The sequence below is a fragment of the Mauremys mutica genome, chromosome 3, assembly GCF_020497125.1.
Source record: "Mauremys mutica isolate MM-2020 ecotype Southern chromosome 3, ASM2049712v1, whole genome shotgun sequence".
In the NCBI taxonomy this organism is placed as follows: domain Eukaryota; kingdom Metazoa; phylum Chordata; order Testudines; family Geoemydidae; genus Mauremys; species Mauremys mutica.
Genome location: NC_059074.1, coordinates 167312872 through 167327676, shown reverse-complemented (window position 1 = coordinate 167327676; position 14805 = coordinate 167312872). Strand labels below are relative to the sequence as shown.

At 43.6% G+C, this 14805-nt stretch overlaps 1 protein-coding gene across 1 annotated transcript; it reads right to left on the bottom strand.

Moving 5' to 3' along the window:
• Positions 1 to 709: 709 nt before the first annotated feature.
• Positions 710 to 9458, bottom strand: SLC30A1 (solute carrier family 30 member 1). Its single transcript, XM_045010272.1, has 2 exons — positions 8557 to 9458; positions 710 to 6660 (listed from the first exon to the last, which is right to left on the bottom strand). The coding sequence occupies exons 1-2, from the start codon at positions 9167 to 9169 to the stop codon at positions 5759 to 5761; spliced, it is 1515 nt and encodes a 504-aa protein (XP_044866207.1). The 5' UTR covers positions 9170 to 9458; the 3' UTR covers positions 710 to 5758.
• Between the last annotated feature and the right edge of the window lie 5347 nt (positions 9459 to 14805).

The following is a 14805-nucleotide window of genomic DNA, read 5'->3' as shown; positions in this document are numbered from 1 at the left end:
CAAAAATTCCCAGGGCTTCTAAGGGGGAGGGGTAGATGGTTGTCTACCTGGCTGCAAGGCAGTGGAGTTCAAACTGCTGATCAGAGTGGTCAGGGTGGCCATCATGGGATATCTCCTAGAGGCCAATTAAAGTGATGAAATGAAACGTGGGGTCTACACTTGCACTTTGTTGACAAAAATTTAAAGGAAAAAGATGTAAATCTCTCATTAGGGTGGATGTATTTTGTCGCCAAAACTGGGCCTTTTCCCAGACAAAAGTTGCCTCACAGTGTGTATGCACTCACTGTTTGGGTCGACAAACAGCAGTTTTGGCAACAAAACTTGGTAATGTAGACAAGGCCTAAGTAAAAAGGTTAAGATCTCCAATGATAGTGACACTAACAGCATCTTCCAGCTACACAGGTACTGAAGAGGTCAAGGGCTCTTGTACCTTCACAACAGCAGTGTTCCCTATCGCCATGTTAGGGCATTGGCACAATACCGATGCACATGCAAATGCAACTTAATCTACAATCACCACCACTTCTGGCACCATAAGGATTTTCTCCAGAGGTCTCCCATCTAAATAGGAACCAGGCTCAAAGCCTGCTTAAATTAGGTGGTCACAACCTAGGATTTGCATGGATGAAAGAACCACACCCACAGGACTATAAAGTTAGTTCCAGTTTCCCACCGCCCACTGACCTTTATAAAAAAAATAAACACAATAGCATGTCTCATAGAACATTTATAATACATGAACAGTTCACAAAGCCTCATACTGAGGTAGAAACAGCTTTGTAAAAATGATGTACATTATTACATATATTCATAGACATTACAATGTTTTAAAGTAAAAGAACCCAAACATACAGATCTGCAGTTAGGGAGGTGACAACCACATAAAACTGCATCACTTTTTCCCCAGGCAAACACTAAAGTTACATAAAATAAGGGCTTCATGAAGAACACACTGATGCATGTCAGTGTGCTGTTCAAGATAGAACTTAAGAGCATTCTTGTCCTATGACTTATTAATGAAACCTACATACAGTTTGCTGCAGTCCCTTTTCTTGCAACAACTCCTTAGGACTGCAATGTTTTTGGATTGAAAATTTAAACTATAGAACAGTGTTTTATGTGCTAAAGTAGCTAAAGTCTACAAACTCTGAAAGCAAAGTGAAAAGTGTATATGTCATAGATTTAGCAAACCTACCTTAAATTTGACAGAGACCTACATGTTAAAAGTTTAACTACTGGTATGCAGCGACGTGGGGAGATTTTGATATTAAAAGATTTATTCAAACACTGACTACCTCTTCTTAAAAAATGCTGAAAGTTTCTTTATTGTGATGACACAAACTCAGTAAGTATTCATATATTTGCACCAGAAACCATGACAAGAGGTAAGATAATTTGGTTTTACAACTCACTTCCCAACTTTGTTTCTACTTACAATGTTCCTATTTTTAAAAAGACTGAATGCAAGTAAAAGTATACTGCTATTGGTCAAGCAGCTGAACTTGTAAGCAGAACAGCAAGATTATTTAAGTGCTTCTCATTAGATACATTTTATCACAAGACTTTACTATTTTACAATATGTTGTTTCTTTGAACGTTGACTTAATAGAAGCCAAGCCCAAGTTTTCATTGTACCTATTGTCTAGATTTCATCAAACATGTCAACTAGGTCTCCTCAACAGTGGTTACAAAATTGAACTCATGGTGTGAGAAATGAATCCTAACTAAACCCACATGCTTTGGGAAATATAGCCTAAAGGTGATGTATTGCATTTTTTTTAAACATATACTCAGATATACGAATGGAAAAAGATATCAGGCTCACATTTATACAGTATCAAAAAGTATCCCATATAAGCAATTAATTTCACAAACTAAAGGTCATAAGGAAGAATCAGACCTCCTGTTATCAGTAAGGCGGCATCAGGCTTGGAAAGCTTTCAGGACTGTCTCAATTCAGGCACATGAAGAATCCCCTCCTTTCCATCCATGAGAGAAATAAAAGGTTCAAGTACAAGGCCAAATCAAACATCACAGAACTGAGTAAGCAACATAAAAATCAGAATTCTAAGGTGGCTAAGAACTGATGCTGTGTTATGAAATAAATCCAGTATGTTTTAATATGCTGTTTTAAACGCCCTTAAATAGAGCATTTCTCACTCCCATCACACAAAAATACCAGAATGTCTAGATATAAAAATTCAGAAAAACAGTCTAACCTATTCTGCTATAGGGAAAGGTGCATTCTAGAAATAAATTGTGTTTCCCCCTCTTAACTACCCACTGAGTTACTTGATTTCCTGCTTTTCAGAGGTGCTAAGCAATACCAGTTCCAACTGAAGTCAATAAGAGCATTGGTGCTCAATGCCTTTGCAAAAAAAGTCAGACACACAGAGTTAAAAAGTTAATTAAAAGCCAGTACTACTTATGTAACATAATTTTGATGGGAAAAACCCTATAGTACTACCCATTTTATATTGATTTTAAAATAATCACTAAAAATCAGCACCTAACTTTTGAGGCTTCTTTTGAAAAGCCATAGCCCCTATTGAGTATTTCAATACTCACCCAAGTATTTCCTCCGAGTGCAACAGGACTACCCATGAATACAAATGTTTGCAGTATCAAGCCCTTACATAGTTTTCCTCAAGCTGCCTCAATTTTGATCTACTTCTACTTGTTTACTATACACCTCTAAGAAGTTGACTCTAAAATAAGTATATTTATGAATGAAACTTACCACCAGGTGTAAGATACTCTACCAAGTAACATTGGATATATTTCTGAAAATTTTCATGGGAAGCATGAACAAAAACAGACATTGAAGTATCAGTTTCCTTTTTCCTAAAATTCAGTGTTCCATGTTTTTATTTATAAAATCAGGAATGCACAATACAATCAGCTGCTTTCCTGTCCCACCTGGTAAAGTGCTTACTCATATGATAGTCACTAACTTCATGCTTTAAAAATGATTTATGCAGCAATTCAAGAAAGCTACCAGTATTCCAGAATTATGGTCTTCAGAATCAAATCACATCTGCATAAACCAGATTAAAAGATAGAGATGTATTGCAAGTTATCAGGATATAGTCTGGGCTCATTACAGCAACATGAACGTACAAATCATACTCCAATTGCTGTATAACTCCCACTTTGGACCAAAAGACGGAATATACACTGTACTCAAGTGAAGGGAGGAGGGAGGGAGTTTTTTCTTTTTAATTTAAAGATAGCCATTGCCTGCAATGGACACAGCACTACAAAAATATGACTTCTGGCATAAACAGATTAAGCATTTGCAATGGAATTAGTGTCTAGATTTCGAGACCTACTCAATGTATTTATCTGTGACTGTTACCTAAAGAGGACAACTATGTCAGGACTAGTAGCTTCTCTATAAAAGCAAAAGGAAAACAAATAGTCATGACTTTCAATACTACTATATTTTTGGCAATAAACTGTTTTATATTTTGTTAGTGGTAGTTATACAGCAGGACCTTGCCAATTCCCACTAGCGACTGGGAGACCAAATACAAACTATTAGGCATACTAATCAAACAGCTTACAGTAAAAAAAACAAGGATATGTATTTCAAGTGCACTTTGTTCATGTCAGAGGTTCAGTTTGACAATGCTTCATTGCACATTAGTAAATATATGGTAGTATATTTTGCAAACAAACAATCTTAATGAAAAACCTCTTTATAATGCTTGCTGAGAAGCTGAGTAAGCCCACTGTCACAAACAGGCCCAGTCTCCCTCTGGAAGGGCACCACTTATGAGTGAGTATTATAGGGAACATTAGAGACGTGCAAATTAGTGAGGAGTTCTATATTCGGGAGGGGTGGGAGAGAGAGAACCTACATTTCCTTCACTAACCAAAACACTTTTAATATAAAATATTTAAATACTGTTTAAGGCCTTAAAAACACAGTAGGCAGTAAATCCATAAATAAGGCCAAAACGGTCCTTAAATTATCCTGTTGTGCCTGGCTATTGCAGCACATATGTAAAAGGAGCCACTGTTGGAAAACAAGCAATATAACAACTTTGCACTTCTAAGTTCAAAGGTCTTTAGAACTAATGTATTAAGCCTCACAATACCCCATGAGGTAGGTATGATCTGCATTTTACAAATAGGTAAAATGAGGCAGAGAGAGGTTAAATGACTAGCCCAAGGTCACACAATGTAAGTGACAGAGCTGGGAAAAGAACTCAGTCCTTCCAACTCTCAGTCCTGTGCTTAATTACTAGTCATTGTTTCTCATTGTACATATGCAACTCCAAAGGTGGATTGAAGAGTACATTTTGGCCTGGAACAAGACACTCAGCATGGGACCAAAGTCCCTTAGTTTCCCCTTTTATATTGCCTTCTGTTCTCCCCAATACCCCACTGACTCAGAATCAATAACCCAATTCTTGAGAAAGTCTGAGTTGATGGCACACTGTAACAGCTTCTTCAGAGCTAGTCTATTATTTAGTTGAGTTAAACATTTTTAAACTGAATATTTACAAATTCAATAGGTAAAATTCTTTGACACATTACTTTAAAAAGGGTAAAATATATTGGATGAAATCCTGGCCCCTTATGTCAATGGCAAAGCTTCAACTGTCTTCAATGGGGCCAGGATTTCACCTACCGTAAAAAGTACTTACTGCTGCATTGAGACTATCAGCAAAATTTCATCCAAGTGAATTTTTACTGCAGTTATCATTTAAACCCTTGAAACCCAGGAAATATAATGCCAATGTTGACAGACGCTCCACTTTAACAGTGCTGGATGGCATTACTATGATAAATACCAACTCCTTTAAATAAAAAGTTCCAACTCCAATATTACAGCACTGGAACTTAAAGATTCTGGCAAATTCTTACATTTATACAATGATCTAATGAAATCAAGAGTGCAACTGAACTTGTGAAGGAAGAACACTGAATGCATATTTTATGAATTAGCCAACAATTAGTTACTTTATCAGTCACTTCATCTCTCAGTCTGTCCAGAGGAGTATACAGCAGGTTAAACTTACATTTTAACAGAACATAAAACTTTTACAACTGATATTTTTACAGCCAATTTTAATTACCCCATAGCCCCACTGGGGAAAAAAATTGGACAGTTTTCTATCAATCATGTGATACGATTCCTTTAAAATATGCTACTATTTATGCTATGCAATAAATCCACAAAAAAAACAAAAAACCACTCACAATAGTTCACTGTATACGTTTATGGAAAATGTGTGAAACTGACAAAGTGGTTTCTAGTTTGATGTTGTTATATCCGTAAAAACATTCTATGAACTTTGGTTTTCATACGAGTTACAAACAATATATTAAAATATCTACAAATCAAATATTAAAGTGAAAGGGTAGCCCCCAATGAGAAATCTAACACAAACTGAGTTCCAATTTACTTATCCCTCAAGTAGCTTTTCAGGGGAGAAAATATTTTAATTTGAAGCACAACAAAAGTCTCTGTTGAAGTGTTGAAACTAGTTTTCAAAAAAAAAAATTTTTTCCTCAAGCATTGGCACTCTTTTGGTGCCACTCATTACAAAGTCAACACAAACACATTGTTTCATGACAATGCTATTATGTTCTTTAAAACAAGCATTCTAGATTTAGCAATGTGACAAGAATAGGGACTTCAGCAATTACACTGCTTGACAAACTTGCATCTCAAATATCAGTCCCTTCTCCTCACAATAAAGCTGTAGCTGAAGCCATCAAAACTCAAACAGCACAACCCTGGGGATTACAAGGATGATTCAAATTGCGTGTCTGGGTCATCGTCTGCCTCTAGCCTAACAGCAGGTATATTTTCAGATTTAGTCCTCCTAGTTTTGTGGTGCGGAGAGTCAATGATTATTTCTGAGCATGAAATAGCAATTGAAGAGGTCTTTGTCTTCTTTTCAGTACTGCCTTCTGCTGTCCCACAACACTGCTTCAGAGCACACTGAGTTCTGCAGGGAAACTCACATTTGCCAACACCCGATTCAGAGCCTACACTGGAAAACTCAGGCTGAATTGTAGTGGCATGAATCCCTTCATCATGAAAAATCTCTTTAATGTGCTTTGCCACTTTCATGTATGATGCAGGGTCATGACATTTTATGTGAGCAGTACCAATGATCCTGCTGCCTGCCAGCTGCCAAACATGTAGTTCATGGACTGCTTCAACTCCTTCAAGTTTACGTAGTTTCAAGTTCAAAGAATAAATATCAATTTGTTTGGGAACAGTTTGCAAAAGGATAAGGGCAGATTCCTTAAGTAATGGATAAGTTGTGTAAAGGAGTATACAAACCATTATCAGACAAAGAGAGGGATCTAAATACAGCACCCAGCAGGGACCAGCTACATGAATACCCTCTTGTGAGAGTAGATCAGCATTGTCAAGCGGTGGGGCTACAGTAGCATTTTCTATGCAATGACTATTGACACATGGATTAAAACAGGGCCCATCTTTGGGGCATGGATTCCAATAAAAGTAAAAGACCGAGGCATTCACCACCACAATCACTGAACCCAAGGCATCTCCAAGCACATGCAGAAAAACTCCACGCATGTTAAGCTGTCCACTGGAGTCTTCTTCAACCTCAACGTCCAGAGAGTTAGGACCAATGCTCCCATTTGCTTGTAGTTCTGCCTTGCCATCACCTGCAAAGAAAACAGTGAAACAGTTACATGCTACATCACAGTATCAGATACTATAAACATTGTACTATATCATGGTATGAAGTCATAATAAGTTTAGAAACCACATTACTACAGTGACTTCACTACAGTTATATCCCAGCAATTCAATGTGTGTCCTTGTAGCTTATACCAGAATAGTGGATAGAGAAGAGCTTATTGATTATCTGTACAAAGTAAGCTGTGAAACTGTTGTGCTTTCTATAGTAGGATAAGAAAGGGCTAGGTAAGAGAAAAGATGTGGTTTATTCAAAGAGGTTCAACTGAGTGCAGTGACTAGAAACTTCACTACTTTCAGAGCAAAATGCACAAAAAGCCAGTCTACCACTTCCACAATAACAATGAAAGAAAGTCTGGTGGTGACTGCTGATCAGAAGGGAGAGAAATATACCCATATGTACATTTTTATAATTTTGGAAGGTACTCAGAAAATGGGGGCCATAGAAGAACTAGATGAAGAGATAGACAGATGGCTCATAAATAGAAGGTAATTGGTTAGGACATTAGAATGTAGATTGTTAGTACTTGTCTGCACTAGGATAGGACAGTGTTAAAACACATGTTAACTAACACATATGTTAGTACTCAGCATAGACAAGGGTTATCATATTTTAAGTTTATCAGGTCATAGAATCATAGAATATCAGGGCTGGAAGGGACCTCAGGAGGTCATCTAGTCCAACCCCCTGCTCAAAGCAGGTGGTCATGCTTAACCCCTGTATTTATATAATGTTTTCTAGTGTAGAAGAGACCTATGACAGTATAGCGGTCATGTAATGGATACTACAAATTTCAGAGGTATACAGTGTTCAGGTATGACAAGAAAGAATTAGTATTTTTCATGGAAATTTAACTCTGCATTTTCTGATTTCCAAGCATTTCAACTTTACAAACTACAATATTCTAATGAGGTTCTGTCACAGATATACTTAACTTTAACTGCCTAAGGATTTTACAGAGACGGGGTGGGTGAGGTCATCTCTTTATTGGACCAACTTCCAATGGTCAGAAAGACAAGCTTTCGAGCTTACACAGAGCTGTACTTCAGGTCTGGGAAACAGAATATCTCTGTGTAAGCTTGTCTCTCAAACCAACAGAAGTTGGCCCAACAAAAAGATATTACCTTACCAACTCTGTCACTCTAACTCAGTGGGTTACTGTATGTTGAAACTAGGATACTTACCTAGGAAGTGAAATAACACTAAGGTTTATTAAGTGGTCAAGTTAATGCTTAAGGTACTAGAGCAACCTTCCTATATTGTCACAAAACACATCTTTTAAAAACCAACATACAGCCCAACTACAAAATGATTAGCGGATTCAGTTTATGTTATGCTAAACACGAAGAGAACGAGAATCTGTAAAGTAATTCACTGTTTACCTGACAGGTGTCTGGTAGAGAAGCATTTCCCCCCAACCTACACCCAAGTCTGCTGGATTGCTAAATAAGGGCACAATGCAGAAAGGAAGTTGTCGGAGAAGAAGGGTGCATGAGTGTACTGAGTACCTGTAGATCCCTTGACTAGCTAATATAGGAATAGCAACTGTCACCAAGATACTGCTACATAAACTACCATCTAATGAGGGAGTCTCTTACTTTTCTTCCACCAGCATGCAGGTGGCCTCCAAAATCCACTGTGTAGTACAGGATGTCATTACCCCTCTGCCAGGGAACTTGACAAAGTCATATCTCCCTTACTTTGTCCTACTTCATCTCCTCTGAGAATGAGGAAGTGGACCTCTCCCCTACCCATCTCCCAATCTGATACAGGCGTGTCTACCAGCCCCTCGCCTTGCTAAACTTTCCCCCTCCAGACCTCAGGCTAAGGGAGGGCTCCCACCGGGGGCAGCACCGCTTACCTAGCTTCTCCTGGTTGACTCCATTGGTGCTGCCGCAATTCTCCACCAGCGTGTTGGTCTCCTCCTTGCGCAGCCCAGCATCACCGTCCCCCGAAGAGCGCTCCAGCTTGGGGCGGCTGCCGCGGCGGTGGTGCTGGCTGCCGCCGCCGCCGTGGGAGTGCCCGTGCCCCCCGCCTCCGTGCTGGTGGAAGAGGCAGAGCCCCAGCAGGTTGACGAGGAGCCCCGCCGCTCCCACGCCGATCACCACGAGCGGCTGCTGGATCTCGTGGGGCTCGGTGAAGCGCTCGATGGCCTCCAGCAGGATGGTGAAGCAGAGGGCGGTGAGGAAGACGGCGTTGACCAAGGCGCCCATCACCTCGGCCCGCACCCAGCCGAAGGTGTTCTTGTGGGTGGCGCGGGTGCGCTGGGCGAAGCGCACGGCCACCAGGGCCACCACCAGGGCCATGACGTCGGACAGCATGTGGAAGGAGTCCGAGAGCATGGCCAGCGAGGCGGTGAGCCGGCTCACCACCACCTCCACCACGAAGAAGAGGAAGGTGAGCGCCAGCATGCACATCAGCCGCACCCGCCGGTAGCGGGGCTGCCGGGGCTCGCCCGTCCCGTTGTCCGCCATCCTCGCGGTCCGCCCCGGTGGGGGAGCGGCGGCGGCGGCTGGCCGCCCTGACCGGGACTCGGCGCTGCCGGCTGCGGGGCGGAGGGGGGGGACCCCGCGGGAGGGCGCCGCGCGGCTGCGAGCTCCGCACTCACCTGGCGGGGCAACAACTGCCGCGAACGGAGAGCGGCGGGGGGCGGCGGCGCGAGCCGGGCTGAGCGGGGCGCGGGACGGGCGCGGTCGGTCCGCTGCGGCGGCCCGTCGCTCTCCAACTCCCCCTCCTCGGCCGCTCTTTGCAGACGGTTTGAAACGAAACTTTGCACCCGAGCCCCCTATTCTTTCCACACGGAACCCCAGCCCGCTGCCGCCGCCTCCCCCGGCGCGTCTTATTGGCTGCGGCCCCAGCAGCGGGGGGGCCGGGGCTGCCTCACATCTTCTCCCCTATTGGTCCGCGGCCGTCACGTCAAGCGCTTGGCCGCGCCCCCGCGCGGCGCCCATAGGCTCCGGCCGCCACCGCTCCCGGGCCTGAAGCGGGGAGGAGGCCAATGAGGCGGGGCGAGGAGGCCGATTGGACGCTTCTCCCTGCCACTCCTGCGGTGTCCCCGTAGCCCCGCCCCCTTGGCGAGGCCGTTTGCGGGACTGGTGCAAAAGGGGGTTATGTGGGGCGAGTCTCCGCCCGCCGCTCCCGCTCTCCACACGGCCCGGCCGGGCCCGAGGGCGAGGGTGGCTGCTCGCTGCCGGCCCGGCGCCGCCGCTGGCCTGGGAACCCGCCCCACCCAGGGACCGTCTGCACGGAGCCGCCACTCCCGGGCGGTGACAGCCTGACCCGCTCCCCGCACGCAGCCCCGCGGCGCTGGCCCCATGCCCGCCCATGCCACCCGCGAGAGCAGCGCCACGGGGTGGGCAAAGGGCACCCCCCACCCAGAGGCCTCGGGCTTCGAAGTGAGCCCCCCCCATCACGTGTCTGCGGCCCCCCGCCTGCCCCGGGACTGGGCACCCCCCAAACCTCACCCCCGGCTCGAGCACCTCTAGGAGGCACGGCCGGCCGCCACCGCTCCTGTAACCGGACCGAGGGGGCCCTGCGCCCTTAGGAGCAATAACACAGCTGTCTAAACGCCCACCTTCGGCTCCTCTGAACCCAGTAAAGTGAGTCCTGCTCCCACAGAGTCCCCTCCACCGCCTACCCCTCTAACCGGGGTCAGCACCCATGCAGCAGTGCCGGCACCGCAAACAGCAGACTGAGGGGCCCGTACATCTCCCCCAAGCCTACAAAACTAACACCCACTTCAATGGGATACTGCCACAGGTGGCTCAGGCCAAGCTAAGGAAATAACACCAGACACATAGCAGCTTGTTTAGTTTCAAGATAATCATTACTCATCAGAGAACCATGCTCCTTCATTTTTTTCAGCTCTACAATTAACTTTCAAAATGTTGCAGTGCTGCTGTGTAAAGCACTGGAATTGCTAATAGGTCATGCTGGGATAATGGTTATGTGAACCAATCCCACCTACCCACAGTAAGCATCAAAATTAGGAATGGGAGAGGAAAGCAGGGAAACCGAAGTTTTGGCCTTGACCTTCAGCTGGGTAGACCTGGAATAGAAGTTATCCATACTGATCACTATATCCTAAATCAATGATGGATTCTTAACCAGACATTTGTTAAAACAAATGTTTCTACAATGAGTAAAAGAAGAACTGAATCATAAACAAGTTCAAAATAATGAAAAACTCTCCATGCTTTGCTCATACGTAGATTGCAAAGTGTTTTGTCTTGATTGTAGCTAAAGATTTTTACTCTCACCATCCCACAGTTACCATTACATATCCTTTCCTCATTTGAGGTTCTCATGCACAATGACTGGATGTCTGGTTACAGAGGTTGCTGGGGTATGTATGTTTGAGACTTAACTAGAGCTGCACTGGAGAAGGCCAAAGGCGAAGTGCCGCAGAAATGTGTCTCTTGATACCTAATCATCAAAAGTCATTCCTATAATCCTTTCCCTGTTCTATAAATATCTTATTCTCTCCCTCTCATGTGACCATTAACTATTTTGAAATATTTCCTTTTCTTAAAACTCTCACACTTATAAGACACTGGTTTACAGTGTTGTAATCAGCTAGGCAGGTTCAAGGATATTAGAGAGACACAGTCATAGAATATAGTGTCATAAGACACTGGGACATGCTACTTCTTATTACTTTAACCATCAGCAGCTCTTCTGTTCCACCAGAAGGACCTCATCATGAGAACGGCTCTCCTCAGCCAGCCTGTGCCAACAACCAACCGTCAAACTGTTGGTTCCAATGGCCATTCCCTCAACTACCAAATCCAGTAGCCAATCTTCCACCTGCCAGATCTGACAGCCAACTTCTGGTGTTATTCCCAATAGCCAATCCAACAGTCATTCCCCCCAACTATCATTCCCAATTGCCAAGCCCCCAAGTGCCAAGAAATTTTCTGATTCCAACATTCCATCCATTCCCTTGTTAATGGGGTATCCTCCAAACCAGTCTGCTCACCACTTCATAGCAGCAGTGAGGAAAATAATATCACCCTGTGTCTACCTTCTTTCCACATGCAAAGGCTCTCTGCCTCCCATGACTTCAGCTCAACCATAAGACTGAACCCTCAGTGGCTGCCTGTTCTGGATGCCGCAGTTATGATGAAAATAGTAATTGGACGTGGCTTGGGACTGGCCAAACTCCATTGGATTCTTGGCCTGGTCAGTAGCATTCAGTCACACAGGCTGAAACTCACACAGGCTGAAAGAGTTATCACATTGCATCAAAACATTATATCACAATCTTTCATGTCCCCCTCCTCTTGCTGCAAACATCCTAGCACCACAATGAGAGGAAATAGAATCACACTAATGAAATAGGGAGAATCCTGGAAAATATGGGATATAAAACATTTTGGAGGGAACATTTCTTGAAATGAATGGACAGTTTCCCTTTGCCTCTACTAAGACTGCACAAAAGGGAACCAATTATGGTGGTGATTTAGTGATGTGCAAAATTTAAGAAATGACTGAGTTTTAAGTTAAGTCCTATCTCCTCTGGTAATTCACTCCACAGACAAAGGTCATTAACAGAAAATCTCTGGCACTCTATAGATTCACCCTGGTCATGCTTTGCTGCATTACCCTGAAGGACTGCAGCTTTTTGGGTGGATCATAAATGAAGTAGTCATCTCTGATATAGCCAGACTTTAACCCATTCACAACCTTCCTAACTGAGACCAATGCTTTGAATTGACATTGGAAGCAAAGTAGGAGCCAATGTTGTCTCCAACTTTTCAGTCCTAGATACATGAAATGAAACGTGGTTTCCTGGCAAGCTGGAAGTGGAAGACATCACTTATTGCCACTGTTGCTATGTGAACATTCTTATAACTACAAAATAATCATTACTGTTACGTTTAGACAGATAAACATAATAGCTATTCCTGTTTTTCTGTTGTCCAGGGCAGGTCTACACTATGGGGGAAAATTGATATACGCAACTTCAGCTACGTGAATAACGTAGCTGAAGTCGAAGTATCTGATATCGAATTACTTACCGTCCTCACGGCGCGGGATCGACGTCCGCGGCTCCCCATGTCGACTCCGCTACCGCCGTTCGCATTGGTGGAGTTACGGAGTCGACATGAGCGCGTTCGGGGATCGATATATCGCGTCTAGATGAGACGCGATATATCGATCCCCAAGAAATCGATTGCTACCCGCCGATACGGCGGGTAGTGAAGACATACCCCCAGAGCAGTGGTTATCTACCTATTTTTACTCAGGGTCCCTAAACTTAAATAGACAAACCTGCAGACCCCCAATCAGAGGTGACATGCCCCCCTTCCAAATTTCTGCCTTCCATTTGTCCCTGCTCCCTGAAGTGCTGATGATGCAGGGCAGAGCAGTGGTGTATCTCCTTAGCTAGCGGCTGCCTGCTCATGGAGTCAATGGCTGGGTGGCAACCCCTTCTAATGGCAGGGCTGGGTGGCCCACTGAGGTGAGTCAAAAGGTGGTAGTGGCACTCCCTCCCCAAGTCCCACCTGGGCTGACGCCCAAGCCCCTACCACCTGGGCTGAAGCCCAGTTTATTTTGGTGGATCCACCAAAACCTGCTCACGGCCCCCCAGGAGGCCCCGGACCCCTGGCTGAGCACCGGTGGTCTAGAGGAGGTTTAACAGGACTGTCCTTTACTCAGAGAGAGGCATGAGTGAACAAGAATTTCCCCCAGAAAATTACATTAATGTCGTGAATCTTTGATCCTTCCTCATCACCACCCTACCACCTCTGTAGTCCAGTTATCTCACCACCCTGAAAAATCAGTTCTTGGGCATAATTATTATTGTTATAGAGTATATAGTTCATTGTCAGGGCAGAACTCCACTTCCATTAGCTGGCCCCATATTGGAGAATGCCCTGAACTGGTGGCCAAATTCTATGGAGTTTAAGAAGTTTTAATAGGAGATATAAATATTAAGCCCTTTGTGCTGCTGTGGCACAACACAGATGATGACGCACATTGTCAATGAATGCCTGCTGACTAAGTTCAGTGATGGCCTGGAAGAACTGAAGATGCCATCGCTTGACTAGACAACTATGCACACACTAAAGAAAGAAGTTGCATCTATTTATTGCACCAAGTCCTACATAGGATCAGTGGCCCAGCCAATACAAATCCAATCAGTGTAAAGAGACCTGTGGGGAAGGGGGATTGCAACTGGGACGGATACTTAATCCAGATAAAAGTTGATTCTAGATGTAATCTTTTTCTAATCCTCCACTTCTGTGTGACAAATCTTTTGGTCATCTTCTTCAGCTCTGCAACCAAATTATGAGCCAAAGCATCTGTTCCTTGTATGCCATTAATACTGCCATGCTCTTTCCATGGCAGTTTAGCTTAGAGCTGGTAAAAAAAATCTTTAGACTTTTATTTGATGAAAAATAGCCTTTTAATCAAAATTTTTCACAAAAAGGTTGTTTTTTTCCAATTTTTCATTTTTTGTTGAAACCAAAATATTAGGAATTTCAAATTTTGAAGTTTTTGAATTCCAAATTTTGAAGTTTCAATGTTTTGTTTCTCTCTGGGGGAGAGAATGAGGCTATTTTTACTTTTTCATCCTCCTTTTTTCCTCTTTTCCTTTTGCCATTCTGTAACTTTTCCAAACTTGAGGAAGTTTTGAAAAATTACCATGTACCATAATAAATAATTAAAAGAGTAAAATAACCCCAGTCACCATTACTATACTAGACATTCATTTTATTATGTTCAGTCAAGGGTGCTGGAACAATTTGTATAACGGGGGTGCTGCGAGCCATTGAACCAAACTGTAAACCCTGGATATAATGGAAACTATTTCAAGCCAGGGAGTGCGGCAGCAACCCCCAGTTTCAGCACCTTTGTAGTCAGTGGGGGAAAGGGCTGAGCGGGGAGAAGAGAGAGAAAGGGAAAAGCCCAAATTTGAAATATCTTTTAAAAAAAATCAAAAAAAGTAGAAAAACATGACCAATTATTTTGTTTCAAATCATGTGAAATAGTATGCCAATATTTTTATGGCCGACTCAGAACACTGCTTCCTCAGCTCTCATCCCCGGCACCCCTACTCTACTTGCGTTACATTGATGACATCATCTGGACCCAGGGGAAGGAG

What these genes read in the sequence shown, in the direction of transcription:
- SLC30A1 (XM_045010272.1), bottom strand. Translation starts at nt 9,169, where the DNA reads ATGGCGGACAACGGGACGGGCGAGCCCCGGCAGCCCCGCTACCGGCGG. An exon ending in AGTCAACCAGGAGAAGCTAG is followed by an intron (nt 6,661 to 8,556) that starts GTAAGCGGTGCT and finishes TTTTCTTTGCAG; the next exon opens with GTGATGGCAAGGCAGAACTA.